The sequence below is a fragment of the Callorhinus ursinus genome, unplaced genomic scaffold (assembly GCF_003265705.2).
Source record: "Callorhinus ursinus isolate GAN/ISIS: 27379988/994484 unplaced genomic scaffold, GSC_fseal_2.0 scaffold103, whole genome shotgun sequence".
Lineage (NCBI taxonomy): Eukaryota > Metazoa > Chordata > Mammalia > Carnivora > Otariidae > Callorhinus > Callorhinus ursinus.
In genome coordinates, this window is record NW_027397165.1 from 1,121,889 (window position 1) to 1,147,764 (window position 25,876).

General features: G+C 37.9%; 1 protein-coding gene across 4 annotated transcripts in view; it reads right to left on the reverse strand.

Moving 5' to 3' along the window:
* WNK3 (WNK lysine deficient protein kinase 3) overlaps positions 1-25,876 on the reverse strand; it is a 161,428-nt gene that overhangs the window by 41,878 nt on the left and 93,674 nt on the right. For all 4 annotated transcript variants that reach the window (XM_073889219.1, XM_073889218.1, XM_073889217.1 and 1 more), the window contains 2 exons: positions 21,185-21,246; positions 4,739-4,886 (listed from right to left, as the gene is read on the reverse strand). In XM_073889219.1, the coding sequence (XP_073745320.1) occupies positions 4,739-4,886; positions 21,185-21,246 (210 nt within the window). The remainder of the gene's footprint in view (positions 1-4,738; positions 4,887-21,184; positions 21,247-25,876) is intronic.

Genomic DNA, 25,876 nt, shown 5'->3' on the forward strand with positions numbered 1-25,876 from the left:
TGAAACAAATAATACATTATATGCTAAAAAAAGAAAAAGAAGAAGATAGCAGGGAGGGAAGAATAAAGGGGGGCAGGAATTGAGGGGGAGATGTACCATGAGAGACTACAGGCTCTGAGAAACAAACTGAGGGTTCTAGAGGGGAGGAGGTTGGGGGGATGGGTTAGCCCAGTGATGGGTATTAAAGAGGGCACATACTGCATGGAACCCTGGGTATTACATGCAAACAATGAATCATGGAACACTACATCAAAAACTAATGATGTAATGTGCGGTGATTAACATAACATAATAATAAAAATAAATAATAAATAAAACCCTTAGAATTTCCAAAGTGAAAAAAAAAAGCCAGAATAGTAATACTTATATCAGACAAACTATATGTTAAAACCAAAAATGTAAGGAGACACAAAAAAGGACACGACAAATAATAAAGGTGACAATCCAACAAGAAGCTATAATAACTGTAAATATTTATGAACCTAATATGGGACCACCAAAATACATAAAATAGTTAATAACAAACATAAATGAAGTTATTGATAATAATACAATAATAGCAGGGGACTTAAACACCCTACTTACATCAATGGACATATCATCTAAACAGAAAACCAACAACAAAGAAACACTGGCTTTGAATAACACATTGGAACAGATGGATTTAACACATATATTCATAAGATTCCATCCCAAAACAGCAGAATACATATTCTTTTCAAGTGCACACTGAACAACCTACAGAATAGATCACGTATTAGCTCTCAAAACAAGCCACAACAAATTCAAGAAGATTGAAGTCATACCATGCATCTTTTCTGACCGCAACACTATGAAACTAGAAGTCAACCACAAGAAAAATCTGGAAAGACTAAATATATGCAGGTTAAATAACATGCAACTAGTCCATGAATGGCTCAACCAGGAAATAAAAGAAGAAATAAAAAATTACATAGAAATAAATGAAAATGAAAACACAATGGTCCATGGGCACCTGGGTGGCTCAGTTGGTTAAGTGACTGCCTTCGGCTCAGGTCATGATCCTGGAGTCCCTGGATCGAGTCCCGCATCGGGCTCCCCGCTCAGCGGGGAGTCTGCTTCTCCCTCTGACCCTCCCCCCTCTCCTGTGCTCTCTCTCTCTCATTCTCTCTGTCTCAAATAAATAAATAAAATCTTTAAAAAAAAAAAAAGAAAACACAATGGTCCAAAACCTCAGGGATGCAGCAGAAGCTGTTCTAACACGGAAGTTTAGAGCAATACAGGCGTACCTCAAAAAGCAAGAAAACTCTCAAATAAACAACCTGATCTTCCATCTAAAGGAGCTAGAGAAAAACAACAAACAAAACTTTAAACCAGCAGAAGTAAAGAATAAAGATTAGAGCAGAAATAAATGATATAGAAACTGGAAAAAAAAATAGAACAGACCAGTGAAAGCAAGGGCTGGCTCTATGAAAAAAATTAATAAAACTGATAAACCTCTACTGAGACTTATCAAGAAAAAAGAAAAAGGGCTCAAATAAATAAAATCACAAATTAGCAAAGAGAAATAACAACCAACACCACATGTAGAAACAATCATAAGAGAACATTATGAAAAACTGGCATATGCCAGAAATTGGGCAACCTAGAAGAAATGGATAAATTCCTACAAATAGATAAACTACCAAAACCGAAACAGAAGGGAATAGAAAATTTGAACAGATAACCAGCAAAGAATTGGAGTCAGTAATCAAAAAACTCCCAACAAACAAAAGTCTGGGTCAGATGGCTTCACAAGTGAATGCTACCAAACATTTAAGGAAGAGTTACACTTATTCTTCTCAAAACTTTTCCAAAAAATAGAGAAGAAAGGAAAACTTGCAAATTTAGTCTGACAGAAGCATTACCCTGATACCAAACTCAGATAAAGACACCACTAGAAAGAGAACTATAGACCAATATCTCTGATGAACATACACATAAAAATCAATGTTTAAAAGGAAAAGCAGGGGTGCCTGGATGGCTCAGTTGGTTAAGCGTGAGACTCTTGATTTCACCTCAAGTTATGATCTCAGGGTTGTGAGATTAAGCCTCATACTGGGCTCCATGCTCAGCAGGTAGTCTGCTTCTCTTCCTCTCTCCCTCTCCCTGTGCCCCTCCCTCCACTCACACTCACACTCTCTCTCTAAAACAAATAAATACATAAATCTTTAAAAAGTAAAAATAAAAGGAAAAGCAAGCCGGAGGCATCACAAATCTAGACATCAGGTTATACGACTAAGCTGCATTAATCAAAACACTATGGTACTGGCAAACATATAAATCAATGAAAGATAATAGAAAATCCAGAAGTAAACCCACAACTTTAGTATCAATTAATCTTCAACAAAGCAGGAAACAATATCCAATGGTAAAGGACAGTCTATTCAAAAAATGATGCTGGAAAAACTGGACAGCAACATGCAAAAGAATGAAATTCCACCACTTTCTTACACCATACACAAAAAAAATTCAAAATGGATTAAAGATCTAAATGTAAGACCTAAAACTGCAAAAATCCTAGAAGAGAAGACAAGCAGTAACTTCTTGACATCAGCACTAGCAACTTCTTTCTAGTTATATCTCCTGAAGAAAGGGAAACAAAAGCAAAAATGATCTACTGGGACTACAACAAAATAAAAAGCTTCTACACAGCAAAGGAAACAACAAAATTAAAAGGCAACCTATGGGGGCACCTGGGTGGATCAGTTGGTTAAGCGTCTGCCTTCGGCTCAGGTCATGATCTGGGGTCATGGGATCGAGCCCCGCTTCGGGCTCCCTGCTCAGTGGGGAGCCTGCTTCTCCCTCTGCCTCTGCCCCTCCCCCTGCTTGTGCTCTCTCTCTGTCAACATAAATAAATAAAATCTTTAAAAAAATAAAATAAAATAAAAGGCAATCTATGGAATGGAAGAAGATATTTGCAAATTACATATCTGATAAAGGGCTAGTATACAAAATATATAAAGAATTTATAAAACTTGGGGTGCCTGTGTGGCTCAGTCATTAAGCGTCTGCCCTCAGCTCAGGTCAGGATTCCAGCGTTCTGGGATCGAGCCCTGCATTGGGCTCCCTGCTCAGCGGGGAGGCTGCTTCTCCCATTCCCCCTGCTTATGTTCCCTCTCTCACTGTGTCTCTCTGTCAAATAAATAAATAAAATCTGTTACAGAAAAAAGAATTTATAAAACTCAACACAACAAAAACAAATAATCCAATTACAAAGTTGTCAGAAGACACAGACATTTCTCCAAAGAAGACATTAAGATGGCCAACAGACACATGAAAAGATACTCATCATCACAGAAATGCAAATCAAAACTACAATGAGCTATCACCTCATGCTTGCTGGAATGGCTAAAATCAACAACACAAGAAAAAACAGTTCTTGACAAGGATGTGGAAAAAAAGGAACCCAATGCACTATTGCTTGGAATACAAACTGGTGTAACCACTGTGGAAAACAATATGGAGGTTCCTCAAACAGTTCAAAATAGAACTACCCCATGATCCAGCCATCATACTACTGGGTATTTACAGAAAGAATACATAAACACTAATTCAAAGGGATATATATGCCCCTATGTTAATAGCAGCACTATTTACAATGACTAAGATATGGAAGCAACTCAAGTGTCCATCGATTGATGAATGGATAAAGAAGATGTGGTACACACACACACACACACACACACACACACACACACACACAATGGAATATCATTCAGCCATAAAAAAGAATGAAATCTTGTCATTTGCAACAAAATAGATGGCGCCCAATAGTGTAATGCTAAATGCAATGTCAGTGAAAGACAAGTAACAAAACATTTTACTTATATGTGGTATTTAAGAAACAAATGAAAAATTGAAAAAAGAGAGACAAGCAAGAAACAGACTATAGAGAACAAACTGATGTTTACCACAGGAGCGGTATATGGGGGAATGGGTGAAATAGATGATACGGATTAGAGTACCCTTATCATGATGAGCACTAAGTAATGTACACAACTGCATATTGTACACCTGAAACTAATTTAACACTGTATGTTAACTATACTGGAATTAAAATTAAAAACAATAAAATTAATATATATGTGTACGTGTGTGTGTGCACGTGTGTGTGTTCAGCAAAAGAAAAAGGAAGAATAGGAAATTATATATGTAGGTTTAAGCATCCATCCAAAATGTACATCACATTGGTTAGAAATATCAGCTTTAAAGTCTGAACGGGATTCAGATCTGACTATCACTTGCTAATTCAATGACTGTAGGCAAATTACTTTACCTCTCTAATCTTCAGCACCTTCATTTGTAAAGATGAATATACTAACATCTATCATACAGGGATACTGAAGGATTAAATGACAAAACAAATGCATAACATTTGGGGTGTCTAACACAAAAGAATACAATAAATTTGCTACTATTACTAGTACTGTTATAACCTTAATAATGTAAAATACTACACATACATACAGGGAAAAAAAGATGAAAACTAAAATATTAATAGGAACTATCTCTGAGAGGTGGTAAAAAGTGATTTTTATTTTCTTCCTGGTATTTGGCCTATATTTTCTAGTACATAATATTTTTATCAGAAAAAATTTTAATGAAGAGACATTAGCATTTCACAATCCTCTATACTCATGTCTGAAGCAACATGGCCCCGACCTGTCAACACAGACCTCTACACACACTCTTAACCAAATAATATTTACACACTGACCTGAAGGACAGTAAGTTGGAATTTAGTCCCCTTCTCTGGTCGAGGACAGGAAGCTCTTCTTTGTTTGATCCGATCTTGTTTGCCATTTCCACAGGGGTTATCAGGGGTATTGATGTTTTCCTTCACAGCTGCCACATCCGGATTCAAACTAGTTATTAGAAAAAAAACAAAAGCAAGTCCTATTCAATTTCTCAGAGAAAACATTATTCCATGATTCTCAAAGCCCAGTATTTAACCCAAATGAGAATTAACATCTGAAATTCTATGATGTCTAGAATAATTCCATTCTGATGGTAAGCTTCTAGAAAAACTCCAACTATAAAATAATACATAATAAGTTTAAGGAAAATAAATAAGAAATATAATGTCTGAGAATATACAAAAAGCAAATTGTACACTTTAAATTGGTTAATTTAATGGTATGTGAATTATATATCAATAAAGATATTTTTCAAAGTTATGAAAAACTGAGATAATATGTATTTATTGGCAATCACCTGACAGTAGTGGGAATGAAAGAAAAACACTGTCATTGATGGACCTCTGTGGAACCTTTTATTGGAAGATGCTCTTGATCAATTTTATCTTGTTTGTTTTGGGGTATATTATTAATGTGTTCAAATAAAACTCTAATAAACAATTTTCACTCAAAATATACCTGTTTATGGGTTGGACTCAAAAGGGCATAGACAAACCAAGTGGGGGAGACAGGAACAGGGTAGGAGAAAGAACAAAAAATGAAAATGAGATTTAAAAATATGTGGTAGTGGTTTGTTAGAAGGTGGTGGTGGAGTAGGAGGACCCTACACTTGCCTGTCCCATGAATACAACCAGATAACTATCAAATCATCCAAAATACACCAGAAATGGACCTGAAGACTGGAAGAACAACTACACAACTAAAGGTAGAGAAGAAGCCACACTTAAGAAGATAGAAAGTGTGGAGGCATGATTGGGAGAGAATCAGATCGTAGCCCCTGGGGTGGGAAGGAAGCAGTAGTCACAGAAAAGGGTTAGACAGACTAACACACAGGGGAATGCATGGGAAAACAAATCCGCATAACAATTGGCTTGGAAAGCAAGAGGGACCAAATTTCATGACTTTCGGCCACCAGCAGGGCATAAACCCTGGAGTTTTAAAGGTCACTGGACTTGGCTGGGATACAGCCCAGAAGGCATTGTACTACTCTTGCAGAGCAGGCAGGCAAACAACCTATGAGTATACAGTGTGGCAACAGTGATATGAAGAGCACCTGGAGTACACAGTGGGGAGGTTATTTGTTCATTTTAGACCACATCCCAGAGAGGCAGGTTCACAGAGAGAAACCTCCAGGAAGAAAAGAACTAGGCAGTGCCATTTCCTTCCCCTGACCCTAAGTGTAAGCACAGGGCCACCACAGGAACCAGCACAATTCTGACAATCCCGACCTGACATGCTTATACCAAGCCCCACATTCTAGTGGAACCCCCACATTCTAGTGAAACCCCTAGTCCCAGTCTCCACTGCCTCAATCCCATCTTGGAGGGTCCCTCCCCCAGAAGACTGGCCCCAAACTCTGCTCACAAAATGCTTCCTGACTCAGGAGTTTTGCAGAGCCTCAGTTATAGTGGCAGTGAGATCAGGTCTCATTTCACAAACAGACCAGAGCACACCTAGTTAAAACATGCCACATTCAGGCAAGGAACCAAACACTGCCCACAACACACAAAGAGAGCCTCTGCAAACAACTGGCCTGAAGGATAAAGTGGCTAGGACAAAATAAGAGCATACACAGCACACACTGGAGACAACTCCTATAAGCACCAGGCCCTGGGGAACAAGGTACACTACTGGGCAAGGCACTACAGGATCTCTTCATCATAAGGCCATTACCCTCATGAATAGAAGATGTAGTTGACTTTCCTAAAACAGAGAAACAGGCACAGAAATGGAGGTAAAATGAGAAGACAGAGATTTATCCCAAATGAAAGAAGAGGACAAAGCCACAGCCAGAAACCTAAGTAAAACAGAAATACGTAACATGTCTGATAGAGAATTTAAAGTAATGATCACGAACATACTCACTGGACTTGAGAAAAGAATGGAGGACATCAGTGAGACCCTTAACACAGAGATAAGGAATAACATAGCAGCAATAAAAGGCTCAGTAAATGAAATGAGAAGCACACTTGATGGAATGAGGAGCAGAATAAAGAAGTAGAGGAACAAATTAGTGACCCAGAAGACAGAATAATGGCAAGTCATCAAGTTGAGCAAGAGAGAAAAAAGAATTATGAGAAATGAAAATAGACTTAGGAAACACAGTGACTCCACCAAATGTAATAACATTCATATTACAGGAGTCCTAGAAGAAGAGAGAGAAAAGGGGATAGAAAATTTATTAGAAGAAATAATAGCTGAAAACTTCCCTAATCTGGGGAAGGTAACAGATATCCAGATCCAGGAGGCATGAGAACACCAACAAAATCAACTAAAAGAGATCCATACCAAGATATATTCTAATTAAACTGGCAAAAAAAACAGTGATAAAGAAAAAAATTTAAGGGGCACCTGGGTGGCTCATTGGTTAAGCATCTGCCTTCAGCTCAAGTCATGATCCTGGGGTACTGGGATTGAGCCCCTGCTCCCGGGAGCAGGGAGCCTGTTTTTCCATCTCCCTCTGCAATCCCCCTGCTTCTGCTCCCTTTCCCTCCCTCTCTCTCTATATATAAAATAAATAAAATATTTAAAAAAATTTTTAAAGCAGCAAGGCAAAAGAAGATAGTAACATAGAAGAGAAACTCCATAAGGATAAGCAGGGGATTTTTCAGCAGAAGCTTTGCAAGCCAGAGGGGAGTGGCATGATAGGTTCAAAGCGCTTAATGAGAAAAATGTGCAGCCAAGAATACTCTATCCATCAAGGCTACCATTCAGAACAGAAGGAGAGATAAAGAGTTTCCTGGACAAATAAAAACTAAAGGAGTTAATGACCACTAAATCAGCTCTATAAAAAATATTAAAGGGGACTCCCTGAGTGGAAAGGGGAGACCCAAAATGAAAGTATAAAGGTAGGAAACTAAAGCAGTAGAAATTAGTATTTCTGTAAAAATTCAGTCAAGGTATTCACAAAATAAATGGAAAACATGTAAAATATGTAAATATGTGAAATACGACAAAATATTCCTAAAATGTGGGGAGAAGAGTAAAGAATGGGTCTAAACTTAAACAATCATCAAAATAATATAGACTGCTACATGCAGAAGATGTCATACACAAACCTAACAGTAACCATATAACAAAAACCACTAATAAATATGTAAATATCAAAGAGAAAAAAATCCCAATATATCAGTAAGGAAAATCACCAAATGATGAAAGAGATAAAAATACAGGATCAGAAAAAAATCTTCAGAAACAACCATGAAACAAAGAATAAAATGACAATATATTTTCAATAATTACTTTGAAGGTAAATGGACTAAATGCTCCAATCAAAAGTCATAGGGGGACAGAATGGGTAAAAAAATAAGACCCACCTATATGCAGCCTACAAGAGACTCACTTTAGACCTAAAGACACTAACAGATTGAAAATGAGGGAGTGGAGAAACATCTATCATGAAAATGTATGTCAACAGAAAGATGGAGGAGCAATACTTATATCAGAGAAAACAGACTTTAAAACAAAGACTAACAAGAGAAAAAGGAGGGCAATATATAATCATAAAGGGGATACCCAACCAGAAGATACAACAATTTTAAATATCTAGGCACCCAATGAATGAGCAAAAAAAGAAAGAGTTAATAACAAATATAAATAATCAATAACCATACAATAGTTAGGTACTTTAACACCCAAATTACATCAATGAGCTGATCATCTAAACAGAACACCGGGGCACCTGGGTGGCTCAGGCAGTTAAGCATCTGCATCTCAGCTCATGATCTCATGGTCCTGGGATACAGCCCCACGTAGGGCTCCCTGCTCAGTGGGGAGTCTGCCTCTCCCTCTCCCTCTGCCCCTCCCCACTGCTCATGCTCTCTCTCTCTCTCTCTCTCACTCTCAATCTCTCAAATAAATAAAATCTTTTTTAAAAAACGAACATCAACAAGGGAACAATGGCTCTGAATGACACTGGAAAAGATGGATTTAACATATATATTCAGAACATTCCATCCTAAAACAAGAGAATACACATTCTTTTCAAGTGCACACTGAACAACCTACAGAATAGATCACGTATTAGCTCTCAAAACACGCCACAACAAATTCAAGAAGATTGAAGTCATACCATGCATCTTTTCTGACCACAACACTATGAAACTAGAAGTCAACCACAAGAAAAATCTGGAAAGACTAAATATATGCAGGTTAAATAACATGCAACTAGTCCATGAATGGCTCAACCAGGAAATAAAAGAAGAAATAAAAAATTACATAGAAATAAATGAAAATGAAAACACAATGGTCCAAAACCTCTGGGATGCAGCAGAAGCTATTCTAACACGGAAGTTTATAGCAATACAGGTGTACCTCAAAAAGCAAGAAAACTCTCAAATAAACAACCTGACCTTCCATCTAAAGGAGCTAGAAAAAAACAACAAACAAAACCTTAAACCAGCAGAAGGAAGGAAAGAATAAAGATTAGAGCAGAAATAGGGGCACCTGGGTGGCTCCGTCGTTAAGTGTCTGCCTTCGGCTGAGGTCATGATTCCAGGGTCCTGGGATCCAGCCCCACATCAGGCTCCCTGCTCGGCAGGAAGCCTGTTTCTCCCTCTCCCACTCCCCCTGCTTGTGTTCCCTCTCTCACTCTCTCTCTCTCTATCAGAAAATAAATACAATCCTAGAAACATCACCAAAGGCAAGGGAAGCAAGGGCAAAAACGGAACTATTGGGATTTCATCAAGATAAAAAGCTTTTGCACAGCAAAAGAAACAGTCCACAAAACCAAAAGACAACTGACAGAATGGGAGAAAATATTTGCAAATGATATATAAGATAAAGGGCTAGTATCCAAAATCTATAAAGAACTTATCAAACTCAACACCCAAAGAACAAATAATCCAATCAAGAAATGGGCAGAAGACATGAACAGACATTTTTCCAAAGAAGACATCCAAATGGCCAACAGACACAAGAAAATGTGCTCAACATCGTTCAGCATCAGGGAAATCCAAATCAAAACCTCAATGAGATACCACCTCACACCAGTCAGAATGGCTAAAATTAACAAGTCAGGAAATGACAGATGTTGGCGGGGATGCGGAGAAAGAGGAACCCTCCTGCACTGTTGGTGGGAATGCAAGCTGGTGCAGCCACTCTGGAAAACAGCATGGAGGTTCCTCAAACAGTTGAAAATAGAGCTACCATAGGATCCAGCAATTGCACTCCTGGGTATTTAGCCCAAATATACAAATGTAGGGACCCGAAGGGGTACGTGTACCCCAGTGTTTATAGCAGCAATGTCCACAATAGCCAAACTGTGGAAAGAGCCAAGATGTCCATCGACAGATGAATGGATAAAGAAGATGTGGTATATATACACAATGGAATATTATGCAGCCATCAAAAGGAATGAGATCTTGCCATTTGCAATGACGTGGATGGAACTGGAGGGTGTTATGCTGAGTGAAATAAGTCAATCAGAGAAAGACATGTATCATATGAACTCACTGATATGAGGAATTCTTAATCTCAGGAAAATAAATACAATCTTAAAAAAAAGATTAGAGCAGAAATAAATGATATAAACATTTTTTAAAAATAGAACAGGGGCGCCTGGGTGGCTCAGATGGTTGAGCGACTGCCTTCGGCTCAGGTCATGATCCTGGAGTCCCGGGATCGAGTCCCGCGTCGGGCTCCCTGCTCAGCGGGGAGTCTGCTTCTCCCTCTGACCCTCCTCCCTCTCGTGCTCTCTGTCTCTCATTCTCTCTCTCTCAAATAAATAAATAAAATCTTTAAAAAAAAAATAGAACAGATCAATGAAACCAAGAGCTGTTTCTTTGAAACAATTAATAAAATTGATAAAGCTCTAGCCAGACTTAGCAAAAAGAAAAGAGAATGGACCCAAATAAACAAAATCACAAATGAGAGAGGAGAAATAATCAACATCACAGAAATATGAACAATTATAGGAGAATATTATGAAAAATGATATGCAACAAATTGGACAACCTAGAAGAAATGAATAAATTAACAGAATCACATAAATTCCCAAAATGGAAACAGGAAGAAATAGAAAATTTGGACAGACTGATAACCAGCAAAGAAATTGAGTCAGTAATCAAAAAACTCCCAACAAACAAAAGTCCAGGACCAGATGGCTTCACAGGCGAATTCTACCAAACATTTAAGAAAGAGTTAATACCTATTCTTCTCAAACTGTCCCCAAAAAATTGAAAAGGAAAGAAAACTTCCAAATTCATTCTATGAGGCCAGCATTACCCTGATACCAAAACTAGATAAACACACCACTAAAAAAGAGAACCACAGGCCAATATCCTTTATCCTTGATGAATATAGATGCAAAAATCCTCAACAAAACACTAGGCAAACCGAATCTAACAGTACATTAAAAAAAATCATTCACCACAATCAAGTGGGATTTACTCCCGGATTGTAAGGGTGGTTTAATATTTGCAAATCAGTCAACATATTACATCACATCAATAAGAGAAAGAATAAACCATATGATCATTTCAATAGATGCAGAAAAAGCATTTGACATAGTATAACATCCATTTATGATAAAAAGTCTCAATGAAATAGGTTTAGAGGAAACATACCTCAACATAATAAAGGCCATCTATGTAAAACCCACAGGTAACATCATACTTAATGAGGAAGAACTGAGAGTGTTTTCCTAAGGTCAGCAACAAGTCAAGGATGTCCACTCTTTCACTTTTATTCAAGATACTAGTGGAAGTCAAGCCACAGCAATCAGACAACAACAACAAAATAAAAAGCATCCAAATTGGTAGGAAGAAGTAAAACTTTCACTATTTGCAGATGACATGATACTGTATAAAGAAAACCTAAATAACTCTACCACAAAACAGCTAGAACTGAAAAGAAATTCGGTAAAGTTGCAGGATACTAAATCTATATACAGATATCTGTTGCATTTCTTTCTTCTTTAAAGATTTATTTTTTTTAGAGAGAGAGAGAGCACAAGCAGGGGGAGGAGCAGAGGGAGAAAGAGAGAGGATCTTAAGTATGCTCAGTGTGGGGCTTGATCCCAGGTCCCTGAGATCATGACCTGAGCTGAAATCAAGAGTTAGACACTTAACCGACTGAACCACCCAGGTGCCTCAGATATCTGTTCCATTTCTATACACCAATAATGTAGCAGCAGAAAGAGAAATTAAGAAACCAATCCCATTTACAGTTGTATGAAAAATAGTAGGATACATAGGAATAAGCCTAACCAAAGAGGTAAAAGATCTGTACTCTGAAAACTATAAAACAGTGATGAAAGAAATTGAAAATGACAAAAAGAAATGGAAAGACATTCCATACTGATAGATTAGAACAAATACTGTTAAAATGTCTATACTACAAAAAGCAATCTACAGATTCAATGCAATCCCTATCAAAATATCAACATTTTTTTCAAAGAACTAGAACAAATGATCCTAAAATTTGTATGCAACCACAAAAGACCCTGAATAGGCAAAGCAATCTTGAAAAAGCATCACAATTCTGGACTTCACTTTATATTACAAAGCTGTAGTGATCAAAACAGTACTGGCACAAAAGTAGATACATAGATCAATAGAACAGAATAGAATTTCAGAAATAAACCCACAACTATAGGCCAATTAATCTCTGACAAAGCAGGAAAGAATATCCAGTAGGAAAAAGAAATTCTCTTCAACAAATGATGTTGGCAAAACTGGACCACAACATGCAAAACAATGAAACTGGACCATTTTCTTACACCATACACAAGAATAAATTCAAAATGGATGAAAGACCTAAATGGGAGACCTGAAATCATAAAAAGCCTAGAAGAGAACACAGAAGTAACTTCTTTGACCTCGGCCCTAGCAACTTCTTTCTAGCTATGTCTCCTGAGGCAAGGGAAACAAAAGCAAAAATAAACTACTGGGACTACATCAAAATAAAAAGCTTCTCTATAGTCAAGGAAACAATCAACAAAACTGAAAGACAACCTACTGAATGCCATAAGACATTTGCAAATGACGTATTCGATAAAGGGTTAGTACCCAAAATATATAAAGGACTTATAAAACTCAACACCCAAAAAACAAATAATCCAATTAAAAAATGGGTAGAAGAAATGAACAGACATTTCTCCAAAGACATCCAGATGGCCAGCAGACACATGAAAAGATACTCAACACCACTTATCAGCAGAGAAATGTAATCAAATCTACAATAAGATATCACTTCACACCTGTTGGAATGACTAAAATCAACAACACAAGAATCAACAGATGTTGGCAAGGATGCAGAGAAAGGGTACTCTCTTGCACTGTTGGTGGGAATGCAAACTGGTATAGCCACTACAGAAAATAGTATGGAGGTTCCTCAAAAATTTAAAAATAGAACTACCCTCTGATCCAGCAATTGCACTACTGGGGATTCACCCAAGGAATGCAAAACACTAATTCAAAAAGATACATACACCTCATGTTTAGAGCAGCACTATTTACAATAGCCAAATTATGGAAGCAGCCCAACTGTCTATCCATTAATGAGTGGATAAAGAAGTTGTGGTATATATATATATATATATATATATATATATATATATATATACACACAATGGAATATTATTCAGCCATAAAAAAGAATGGAATCTTTTCATTTGAAATGACATGGATAGAGGTAGAGAGTATAATGCTAAGTGAAGTAAGACAGAGAAAGACAAGTACCATATAATTTCACCAATATGTGGAATTTAAGAGACAAAACAAATGAGCAAAGGGACAAAAATACAGAGATGAGAGAAAGGCAAATGAAGAAACAGACTCATCATTAAGGAGAACAAAGTGTTAACCAGAAGGAGGTGGGTGGGGGGTAAATGGGTTAAAAATGTAATGGGGATTAAAGTGTGCACTTCTCATAGTGAGTACTGGGAATTGTTTGGAATTCCTGAATCACTATATTATTCACCTGAAACTAATAAAACACTGAATGTTAAAAAAATAGAAAATAAAATAAAAACACTTATATTTAAAGGAAAAAGGGAAATGTGGCTTATACATGTTTACACATACACAGTCTGTACACGTACACACACACACACACACACACACACACACACACACAGAGGAACAGTATTCAGCCATAAAAAAGAATGGAGTCTTGCTATTTTCAATAGCATGAATGGACCCTCAAGATATTATCTTCCTCTTTATATTTCTCAGGCTAAGGGAAATAAGTCAGAAAGAGAAAGACAAATATCATATGATCTCACTTATATGTGGAATTAAAAAAAAAGACTCCTATATACAGAGAACAGATTAATGATTAATTAATCATTGCCACAGGTTGCCAGAGGTGGGAAATGGGTTGAGCAAAATGGGTGAAGGCAGTCAAAGATAGAAACTTCCTGTTATAAAATAAGTAATTCCTGGGTTGTCATGTACATCATGGTGACTATAGTTAATAATATTGTATTGTATATTTAAAAGTTGCTAAGAGATTAGATCTTAAAAGTTCTCATCACAAGAAAAGAATTCTGTAACTATGTATGGTGATAGATGTTCGCTATACTTATTGTGGTGATCATTTTGCAATATATACAAATATCAAATCAATATGTTGTATATTTAAAACTAATATAAGTTTGTATGTCAGTTATACCTCAATAAAATAATAAAATAAAATACACTACAATTCTGGTAAAAAAATAAAAATGAATGATATTAAAATGGTTCAATGTGATTAATTTTAACTAGTTATATCTTGCAGGTTCATGTCAATATGATTATGAAAGGGCCGCTATCTTTCAGTTTATCTGTGTCAGGGCATTTTTCAGCTTTTTCTTTAATAAGTTTGAAAAACTTACAAAATTTCCAATAAACACATTTGAAAATTAAATGAGAAGATCTGTTAGCATCAAACACATATCTTTTAAATTAATTTTTAGGTAAAGTCCTTTCTCCTAGAAACTACTCCTGAAGTATTTGTATAAAGATATGAAAGAAGATATAAAAATAACTCCTAAAATTTTTCCTATGTCCATGTGAAAAAACTTTATATAAATACATGTGGTGGAAGAGGGCACCTGGGTGGCTCAGTCGGTTAAGTGTCTGACTCTTGGTTTCAGTTCAGGTCATGATCTCAGGGTCCTGGGTTCAAGCCTCACATAGGGCTCCACACTCAGTGGGCAGTCTGCTTGAGGATTCTCTCTCTCCCTCTCCCTCAGCCCCTTCCCCTACTCATTTTTTTTCTCTCTCTCTCAAATAAATCTTTAAAAAAAAAAAACAAGTGGTGGAAGAAGATACATTAATACTGCTCTTAGTTTCTTAATATACAAAGAAATAACAGTAACAAGTAACACCTTCAAAAGATAAAAGGGACATAATTCTAGTCAATGGGGCTATATCAGTCACATTTCAAAGTAATCTTAAAACACCAGTTCAGGGTTTGGGACAAGATGGCAGAAATCCAATTCTCTCAGTTCTTCCTACCTCTTAAGTCCAACTAAATAATGTGGAAATAATAGAGTAGACAATCACATCTGGGTACTGAAGGATGAAAATATGAAGGTGGACTGGCTAGGGACTCCCAGGACTCGATGAAAAACAGCAGTTTGGCATCTCCCAATTACCCACCCAATGACAAGATAGTCCAGGTTCAGTGTCTCCTGATTCTCAGCTCAAAGGCAAAAGCAGCACAAGTCCAGTGGTCTCCTGACCCCCAACCCAGCAGAAGGTAGTTCAGGTGGGCCCTTTCCTCCCCTCCCCTAGTAACATTGGAGGGAGCTCCACCAGTAGCATGTGGCCTGGAGTTCTGGCCTGGGGCAGCAGCAATGGGGCCCAGTGGTGTCAGGTGAACCAACCAGACAGAACTAGTACTACAAGGGCTCTGAAAACTAAATTATCATTAGAACCACAGCCCACAAAAGTAGATCAGAACCTATGCATCTAAATAGGGTAACTGCCTGATAAAATAGAGTATTTTTTTTTAGTAGGCTCTACAACCAACGCAGGGCTTGAACTCATGACCCTGAGATCAAGAGTCGCATGCTCTACTGACTGAACCAGCCAGGTGCCCCCTTAAAACAGAGTATTTAAATATGATCCAGAGTCTCCCAAAATAATGTCCAAAATGTCCAGAAAACGAATGAAAATTCCTTATCATACCAAAAGCCAGGAAAATCACAATTTGAATGCAAAAAGACAATCAAGAGATGCCAACACCAAGATGAATCAGATAATGGATTTATCTGATAAGAATTTTATTTCGTCTAAAGATTTTATTTATTTGTCAGAGAGAGAGAGAGAGAGAGAGAGAGAGAGAGAGCACAAGCAGGGGGGAGCGGCAGGCAGAGGGAGAAGCAGGCTCCCCACTGAGCAAGGAGCCTGATGCAGGACTCGACCCCAGGACCCTGGGATCATGACCTAAGCTGAAGGCAGATGATTAATTGACTAGCTACCCAGGTGTCCCTATCTGATAAGGATTTTAAAGCAGCCATCATCAAAATGCTTCAATGAGCAATTACAAATATTTTTGAAGCAAATGCAAAAACAGAAAATCTCATAGAAAAAGAGATATTAAAAGAGAATTAATGGAAATTATAAAAATAAAGCACAATCACAGGAAGTGACATCACCAAGATGGCAACATAGGTTGTTTCTGACTTTGCTCACAAGAACAACTAATAACTATTCAAGAACAAGACACCACTGAAAGATTCCTAGAACATGGGGGTGTGGCTGAAGCACCCCTCTGCACCACAGAGACCAAGTCAGACTGGATTAGAAGGGTAAGAGAAGGGACACCTGGGTGGCTCAGTTGGTTAAGCATCTGACTCTTGATTTCAGCTCAGGTCATGATCTCAGGGTTGTGAGATCAAGCCCCAAGTTGGGCTCTGTGCTGGGCGTGGAGCCTGCTTAAGATTTTCTCTCCCTCTCCCTCTGACCCTACCTCCTGTTCATGCTCACTCTCTCTCTCCCCCCTCTAAAAAAAAAAGTGTAAGAGAAGTGGCTATACATTGGCCACATTGCCCCTACCCCATGCCAGCATAGTACCCGAGCCTCCAGTACCTCCAGTGGGAAAAGAGAACCTGGGGGGACAACCAGCCCTTGCTCAGCATTGCGGGGGCCCCTATTTTGATTTCACACCACAGGCATAGCAGGAGAATCTGCAGGGCTCAACCACTGGGAATATGAGTATGACAGGGAAGGAGGGAAAGGCTTGCAGCTGGCCAACACACGGATCACGGCAGACCAAATTCATACCTGCAGTACCCAAATAGTAATCCCAACGAGTGGTTTTGCTCATCTGCAGAATCAAGTTGGGGACGTATTCTGACTAGTAAGATATCATTGTCATTTTATGTGCATTAGCCTAATGACTAATGATGTTGAACATCTTTTTACATACCTGTTGACCTTTTGTACATCTTCTTTGGAGAAGTGTCTATTTGGGTCTTTTGCCCATTTGTTAATTGGGTTATTTGTTTTCTTGCTATTGAGTTATAGGAGTTCATTATATATTTTGGATATTAACCCATTATCAGATATATAGTCTGCAAATATTTTTCCCATTCCACAGGTTTTCTTTTCACTCTGCTAATGGTTTCTTTTGTTGTACATAAGTTTTTTAGTTTGATGTAGTCCCACTTGTTCATTTTTTATTCTGTTACTTGTGTTTTAGGTGTCATAGCCAAGAAATCATTACCAAGACCCATGTCTAAGAGCTTTATTCCTGTGTTTTCTTCTAGGAGTTTCATGGTTTCAGGTCTTACATTTAGGTCTCTAATCCATTTCAAGTTAACTTTTGTGAGTGGTGTAAGATATGGATCCAGTTTCATTCTTCTACATGGGAATATCCAATTACCCCAGCCCCATTTATTGAAAAGACTGTCTTTTCTCCATTGAGTATTCTTGGCTCCTTTGTGAAATATTAGTTGACTTGTATATGTTTGGGTTTTTTTCTGGGCTCTTGATTGTGCTCCACTGGTCTATTTGTCTGTTTTTATGCCAGTATGATACTGTTTCGATGACTATAACTTTATAATATAGCTTGAAATCAGGAAGTGTGATGTCTCCTGCTTTGTTTTTCTTTCTCAGGATTTGGGTCTTTTGTGGTTCCACATACATTTTAGGAGTGCTTCTTCTAGCTCTGTGATAAATGGCACTGGACTCTTGATAGGGATTGCATTGAATCTATAGATAGCTTTCAGTAGTACTGACATTTTAACATTAACTCTTCTGAGCCATGAACACAGAATACCTATTCATTTATTTGTGTTTTCTTTGATTTCTTTCACCCATGTCTTGTAGTTTTCAGAGTAGAAATCTTTCCCTTCTTTACTTATTCTTTAAGTATTTTGTTGTTTGGGATACTACTGTAAATGGGATTAATACCTTTTATCTCTTTTCTTGCCTGATTGTTCTACCTAGGATTTTTAATATTATGTTGAATTAAGAGTGGTGAGAGTGTTCCTGATATTAGAGGAAAAGCTTTCAACCTTTCATCATTGAGTAAGATGTTAGATGTGGATTTATCATACATGGCCTTTATTATATTGAGATATGTTCCTTCTATGTCTAATTTCTTAAGAGTTTTTACCATGAATGTTTAATTATGTCAATGCATTTTCTGCATCTACTGAGATGATCCTATGATTCTTTTATTTCATTCTACTAATATGATCAGATGATTCACTTCTTTCAATCAAATCATTGATTAATTTGTATATATTGAACCATCATCCTTGCATCCCTGGGATAAATCCTACTTGATTATAATGTATGATCCTTTTAATGTGCTTTTGAATTCAGTTTGCTAGTACATTACTGAGGTTTTTTGCATCTATATTCATCAGGGAATAGGCCTGTCATTTTCTTTTCTAGTAGTATCCTTTTCTGGTTTTGGTATCAGGATAATGCCAGCCTGGTAAAATGAGTTTGGGAAGGTTCCCTCCTCTTCACTACTATGAGTTTGAGAAGGATTAATGTTAATTATTCCTTAAGTATTTGGTAAAAGTCACCAGCGAAGCCATCTGGTCCTGGGCTTTTATTTGTTGGGAAAGTTTTGATTACTGATTCAATCTCCTTAATAGTAATTGGTCTGTTCAGATTTTCTATTTCTTCCTGATTCAGTCTTGGTAAATTGTATGTTTCTAAGCATTTATCCATTTCTAGGTTGTATAGTTTGTTGGCATTTCGTTGTTCATCATAGCCTCTTAGGATCCTTTGAATATCTGTGTTATCAGTTGTAATGCCTCCCTTTTCATTTATAATTTTGTTGATTTGGGTCCTTACTCTTTTGTCCTTGCTTAGTCTAGCTAACGGTTTGTTAATTTTGTTTATCTGTTCAAAGAACCGACTCTTAGTTTGGTTAATCTGTTCTATTGTTTCTCTGTTCTCTATTTCATTTCTTTCTACTCTAATCATTATTTCTTCTGCTAACTTTGGGCTCAGTTTGTTCTTTTTCTAATTCCTTAATGTGTAGAGTTAAGTTGCTTATTTGGGATCTTTCTTGCTTCTTAATGCAGACATTTATTGCTATGAACTTCCCTTCCAGGAGTGCTTTTGCTGCATCCCACAAGTTCTGGTATGTTGTGTTTCCATTTTGTCTCAAGAATTTTTTTTTATTTTTAAAGATTTTGTTATTTTTTATTTGAGAGCAAGAGAGTGCGAGAGTGAGAGAGCATGAGAGAGAGAGAGTGTATGCACACAAGCCGGGGGGAGGGGCAGAGGGAGAAGGAGAAGCAGGCTCCTCAATGGGCAGGGAGCACGACACAGGACTCGATCCCAGGACCCTGAGATCATGACCTGAGTCAAAGGCAGACACTTAACCAATTGACCCATCCAGGTGCCTCTGTCTCAAGAAATGGGTATGCGCAAACTGAGCTCTAGAGATATTGCCTCACACCTATTAGAACAGCCATTATCAAAAAGACAAGATAACAAATGCTGGCAAAGATGTGGAGAAAAGAGAACCATTGTGTAGTTAGTGGGACTGTAAATTGGTACAGCCACTCTGGAAAATGGTATGGAAGATCATTAAAAAATTAGAACTAGAACTACCATATGATTCAGCAATTTGACTTCCAGGAATATATCCCCAAAAAACAAAAACACTAACTCAAAAAGATATCTCCACTCCTGTGTTCATAGCAGCATTCTTTACAATAGCAGGACATGGAACATGGAAACAGCCTGTCTGTCCATGGATGGATGAATGGATAAAGAAACTGTGGTATGTGCACATGTGCACACACACATACACACAACTATTATTTGGCCATAAGAAGGGGAAATCCTACCATTTGCAACATCATCAATGGACTTTGAGGGCATTATGCTAAGTGAAATAAGTCAGAGAGAAAGACAAATACTGTATAATCTCATAAGTGGAATCTAAAAAAAACCCAAAATTAAAAAAAGAATCCACACATATTCATAGAAAAAGAGATAAGACTTGTGGTTGCGAGAGGCCAGGGTGGGGGGAGGGAAAACTGGAAGATGGTTAAAAAGTACAAACTTCCAGTTATAAGATAAATAAGTACTAGGGATACAATATACAACACAATGACTATAGTTAACACTGCTGTGTGAGATATAGGAAAGTTGTTAAGAAAGGACATCCTGTGAGTTCTCACCACAAAGAGAGCTTTTTTCCTTCTTTTTTTACTTTTCTTTTTATTATATTTAGATGAGAAGATGGATGTTAGTTGAATCTATTGTGGTAATCATTTCACAATGTATATGTAAATTAAACCATCATGATGTATACCTTAAACTTATACAATGATGTATGTCCACTATCTCTCAATAAAACTGGAAAAAAAGTACAATCATAGAAATAAACTCATCAAATGGGCACAATAGCAGAATGAATAGGACAAAGGAAAGAATCAGTAAACCTGAAGAGAGAACAATAAAAATTATCCAATCTGAACAACACAGAGGAAAATATTAATTTCCAACTACCAAATAATACCTGGTTATACTTCATTTCTTTAAGATTAGCAGGACTTTTACTCTAAATTACACTATTCCTTCTCTCCTTTTTTAACACTTATAAGCTTTTCTTAAGAGTATTATAATAATGAGAAAAAGAAAACAGTCAATAATTTAACATTCCATATGATCATTATTAACATAAAAAAGTAAAAATAATACCTACTATTTTATTGAATATACACACAAATACAAGAACACAGAAGCTTCTCTAATCAAGATTCACTAAGCACCTATTGAGTGCAAATACTTCAAAATACTCTGTTTTGATGGTATGAATTTGAAGATACTCACCTTCTAACTAAATCCGGTTTTAGAAGAGTTGCTTGTTCAATTCCAACTGCCTGGGATACAGGCTGTAAATAGCACAGAAATAAAACTTGTTATAACAACAAACTTCAAGCTAAAACTGCAATCTGCTATTATTTCAAAAAACATGGTTGTTACATTTCATATTTTGGTTACCTCACAAACTAGGTAGAATGTCTATGTTATTGAATATTTGATGTTACTACCAAAGATAAAGAAAAATAAAATGTAGCAGTATTCATCAATATTTTTCATTACTTTTGTCTGTGTTATTTTTCAATGGAAAACACTGACATTCAGCTTCCAGTCTGATTGTAAAACTGGTACTAAAAGGGAGAGTTGCCGCCATTTCACAAACAGATAAATATATGACTCAGGCTTTAACTTGTGTGCTCGCGGCTCTTTCTTGCTCTCTTTACACTAAACTACTGACAACTATCCCTTTGAGGCCTTAATATCAGCAGCTGCAATACTGGCCCTCTAAGAAAGAAAACACCAACTATGTTGGAAAACAATTTTAAACATTTATCTAATCCAGCCTACATATTGCCACTGGTGACAGCACAGTGTCCTTAAAATGCAAATCTACCAAAACTGATCTCTTCCCTACCCAGTTTAAACCTCTATGATGGTTCCTCATCTCTAGACGAACCATGAGAGACAATGGACTCTGAAAAACAAACTGAGGGTTCTAGAGGGGAGGGGGTGGGGGGATGGGTTAGCCTGGTGATGGGTATTAAAGAGGACACATTCTGCGTGGAGCGCTGGGTGTTATGCACAAACAATGAATCATGGAACACTACATCAAAAACTAATGATGTAATGTATGGTGATTAATATAACAATAAAAAAACCAAAGCAGATTAAGCTCTTGGGTGGCAAAGTCCTCAATGAACTGGTCCCTGCCTCATTCTCAGAGTCCTCCACTTGAAGCCACACTGAACTGTAGCTCCTCTCAATGAGCTGGGCTCTTCCATATACTGTGACTCTACTTATGTTCCTTCATCTTCCTGGACTATTTCAACTCCTCCTCAGTCTTGTCCATTCTACGGACAGAACTCCAACAAGAAGCATCTATTACAATAGGTTCCAGACAAACCAGCAAAACTGCTTTGGGTACTCTTTAAAAATATATATACTTTATTTAGCTCTTATCTTGTTTTCTAAACTATAAGGGATGAAGGTTTCCTGGAAAATGACTGATTCCAACATTGGGGCAAAGAAAGTACAAGATGAGGCTGGATCATCTTGTTATGCCAAAAAGAACTGCTCAAAGAATAATGGGAACATACCAAAAATATACAGAAGCCAGCTTGAAGGGGTTCCTACTGCCCAAATATGGCACAATTTGGGCATCAAGATAAATAATGATAGTAACAGAATATAACCTATTCAATAAAATTAGAATACATGAGTTCATACTGATACAAACAAAGTTTTTATAGCACAAAGCCAACTAATAAATATAAGGAATGATGAAATCAGAAAATCATCAATGGATGATATAACTAGTGGGTAAAATTTACATAGTTTCAAAATATCTCCCCACAGATTACTTATTAATTACAAAAGCAAAAAAAGGTCACTTTATGGTAGAAAACTACACGTAGCAGCCTCCACCCTAACCAAAGAATTAAAATCAACCTCAGCAATAGCAGGACAAACTGACATCACATGCCTCCTACTATGATATGATGTGCAAAGAATACCTCATCACTTTCATGGTATTCCTGACAAAAATGCATGATCTGAATCTGAGCAAAAGGAAACTTCAAACTCAAATTGAAGGATATTCTTTTTTTTCTTCTTCTTTTATTTTTTTTAAGTAGGGTCCATGCTGAGCTTGAACTAACAACCTTGAGATCAAGACCTGAGCTGAGATCAAGAATAGACACTTTACCGACTGAGCCACCCAGGTACCCCAAACTGAAGGACAGTCTATAAAATAACCAATCTTGGGGTACCTGGGTGGCTCAGTTGGTTAAGTGCCTGCCTTTGGCTCAGGTCATGATCCCAGGGTCCTGGGATAGAGCCCTGCATCTGGCTCCCTGCTCAACGGGGAGTCTGCTTCTCCCTCTGCACCTCCCCCCACTCATTTTCTCTCTCTCTAATAAATAAAATCTTTAAAACAACAACAACAACAACAAAATAACCAACCTTTATTCTTCAAAAAATATCAATGTTAGGAAAGACAAAGAATGGCTGATTAAAGGAGACAAAAGAGACAACATAACTAAAGCCAATGCAGGATCTTCAATTAGATCCTGGATCAAAGAAGGAAAACTGCCATAAAGAACATTATTTGGGCAATTGGTTAAATTTTAATGTGGACAACAGATTACACAGTAGTATGATATTCATATTAAATTCCTTGAATTTTGTCATTGTATTGTGGTTAAAAAAATCCTTATTCTTATACTGAAATATTTAAGAGTAAACGGGCATGTCTACAACTAGTTCTCCCATGCTCCAGAGGGAAAATCATGTGGGCATAAATGGATAGATGGATAGATGGATGGATGAATGGATGGAGGAAGGATGACCAACCAACCAAAAAATCGATGCACCATCATCTGGGAATGCCTTTTATCATGTCCCTCTTTATCTTATATGTTTAAAGTCTGACTCCAAGGACTGTCTGATTTATCTTTGTATTCTCAGTGCCTCTTACCACAGTGTCTGGCACACTGTAGGCTTCTAATAAATGTTTAAGATAGAAAGAAATAAGAAAGAAAACAGTGACATAAGAAGAAAGGTTGTGCCATAAAAATGTTCGTGATCCAATATTACCATTCCTGGATATAAACCCTAAGGAAATAATACAAAGGGAGAAAAAAATACATAATATAAAGTTTGTTTCATATAAATAGTCAATAAATGGTAGCTATCTCTGTGTTTTGATTGTGGTATTATACATAATAAAAACTGGCAGCAAGTTAGTTGTTCAGGAACAGGGGATGAGTTAGGTAAATATGAATTTATTGCACTATCATCTGGCCATTGAATACTGGAATTGTGAAGGCCAAGTAAAGGCAGGGAAAACTACTTACCAATGAATGAAAAAAGTAGAAAACAAAACTGTACATATAAGTACAACCACTTACACATGTGTTAAAAGCCTGGAATACTATAACAAATATTATAATCACTGCCATGTTAAGGAAATAGCATTCTAGGTGAAAATCCCCATCTTCTTACTTTTTTACAATGTTACTACATACATTTTCTAATTTAAAACTCTAAAAGGATATCAAATACTAAGCGTATAGGAAAACAGGTATTTTCATAAACCACTGGTGGGATTGTAAACTGGTTACACCTTTCTGAAGGGTAACTTGACAATCAATGCAAGTCTTAAAAACATCTAGCAATGACATTTCTAGAAATTTACCCAAGGATATAATTAAGAGTGTATACAAAGGAAATAATTAAGAGTATATACAAAGATTTAGCTATAAGAATGTTCCTCACAACATAGACTATAATCACAAAGTGCAAAAAAATTAGACACTTGTTCCTTTACTTGTTCCATTATATAAATAATGGTATATCCATAGTAAAGGATATTATGTATCTCCTTAAAAATGTGTTAAAACATATAAGATAGGGGGCGGAGCAAGATGGCGGAGGAGTAGGAGACCTAGATTTCGTCTGGTCTCAGGAATTCAGCTGAATAGGGATCAAACTATTCTGAACACCTACGAACTCAACAGGAGATCGAACAGGAGAGTAGCAATAACTCTCTGAACAGAGAAGCGACCACTTACTGGAAGGTAGGGCGTGCGGAGAAGTGAATCCGAGGCGATATTCGGGAGGATAGACGGCGGGGGAGGGGCCTCCGCCGGCCGCTTCTGGCAAGTGATAGAGCCGCGGAGCACAAAATCGGACCTTTTAGAAGTTGGCTCAGCGGAGGGACGTCGCTGCAGTGGCTAAGCGGGGGGTGGAATCCTCCCAGGACAGTGTGGTCTCAGGACCCTTGGGGTCACAGAGAGACCGGGGGTGCCTGAGTGCGCCAGAGCTCCCAGGTATCAGAGCGGGGAAGCCGGCTGCAGAGACGGAGCAGAGTCGCGGGCTCTCAGCTCGGGGTTGCCATAAACTGTGATCTGCGGCCCAGTCGGGGCACGGCTCCCCCAGCAGGAACCCAACAAGCAGCAGATCCGGGGAGACTCCCCTTCCTTCCCGGGGAGGAGCGGTGCGGGAACGCACTGCAGGGATCTGCTGGGTTTGGAGACTCCGTGCGGGGTCGGGTGCCAGAGATAGCAACGCTCGATCACAAGCCGGTTGAGCACGGAGTGCGGCCGGAGACCGGGGACACGGAAGTGACTGCTTTTCTCTGGGGGCGCACTGAGGAGCGGGGCCCCGAGTTCTCAGCTCCTCCGGGTGGAGACTGGGAGGCCACCATTTCTGCCCTGGTCCTCCAAAGCTGTACGGAGAGCTTGCAGGGAACAAAAGCTCCTGAGAGCAAACCGGAGCAGCTTCCTTTGCCCGGACCGACAAGGGCGGGGCAATTCCGCCTCCGGCAAAGACATTTGGAAACCACAGCAACAGGCCCCTCCCCAGAAGATCAGCACAAACAGCCAGCAAGCCAAGACCAAGTTGATCGATCAAGGAGAATGGGAGAACCCCAGCACTAGGGGAATACTGCACATAGATTCATGGCTTTTTTTTTTTTTTTTT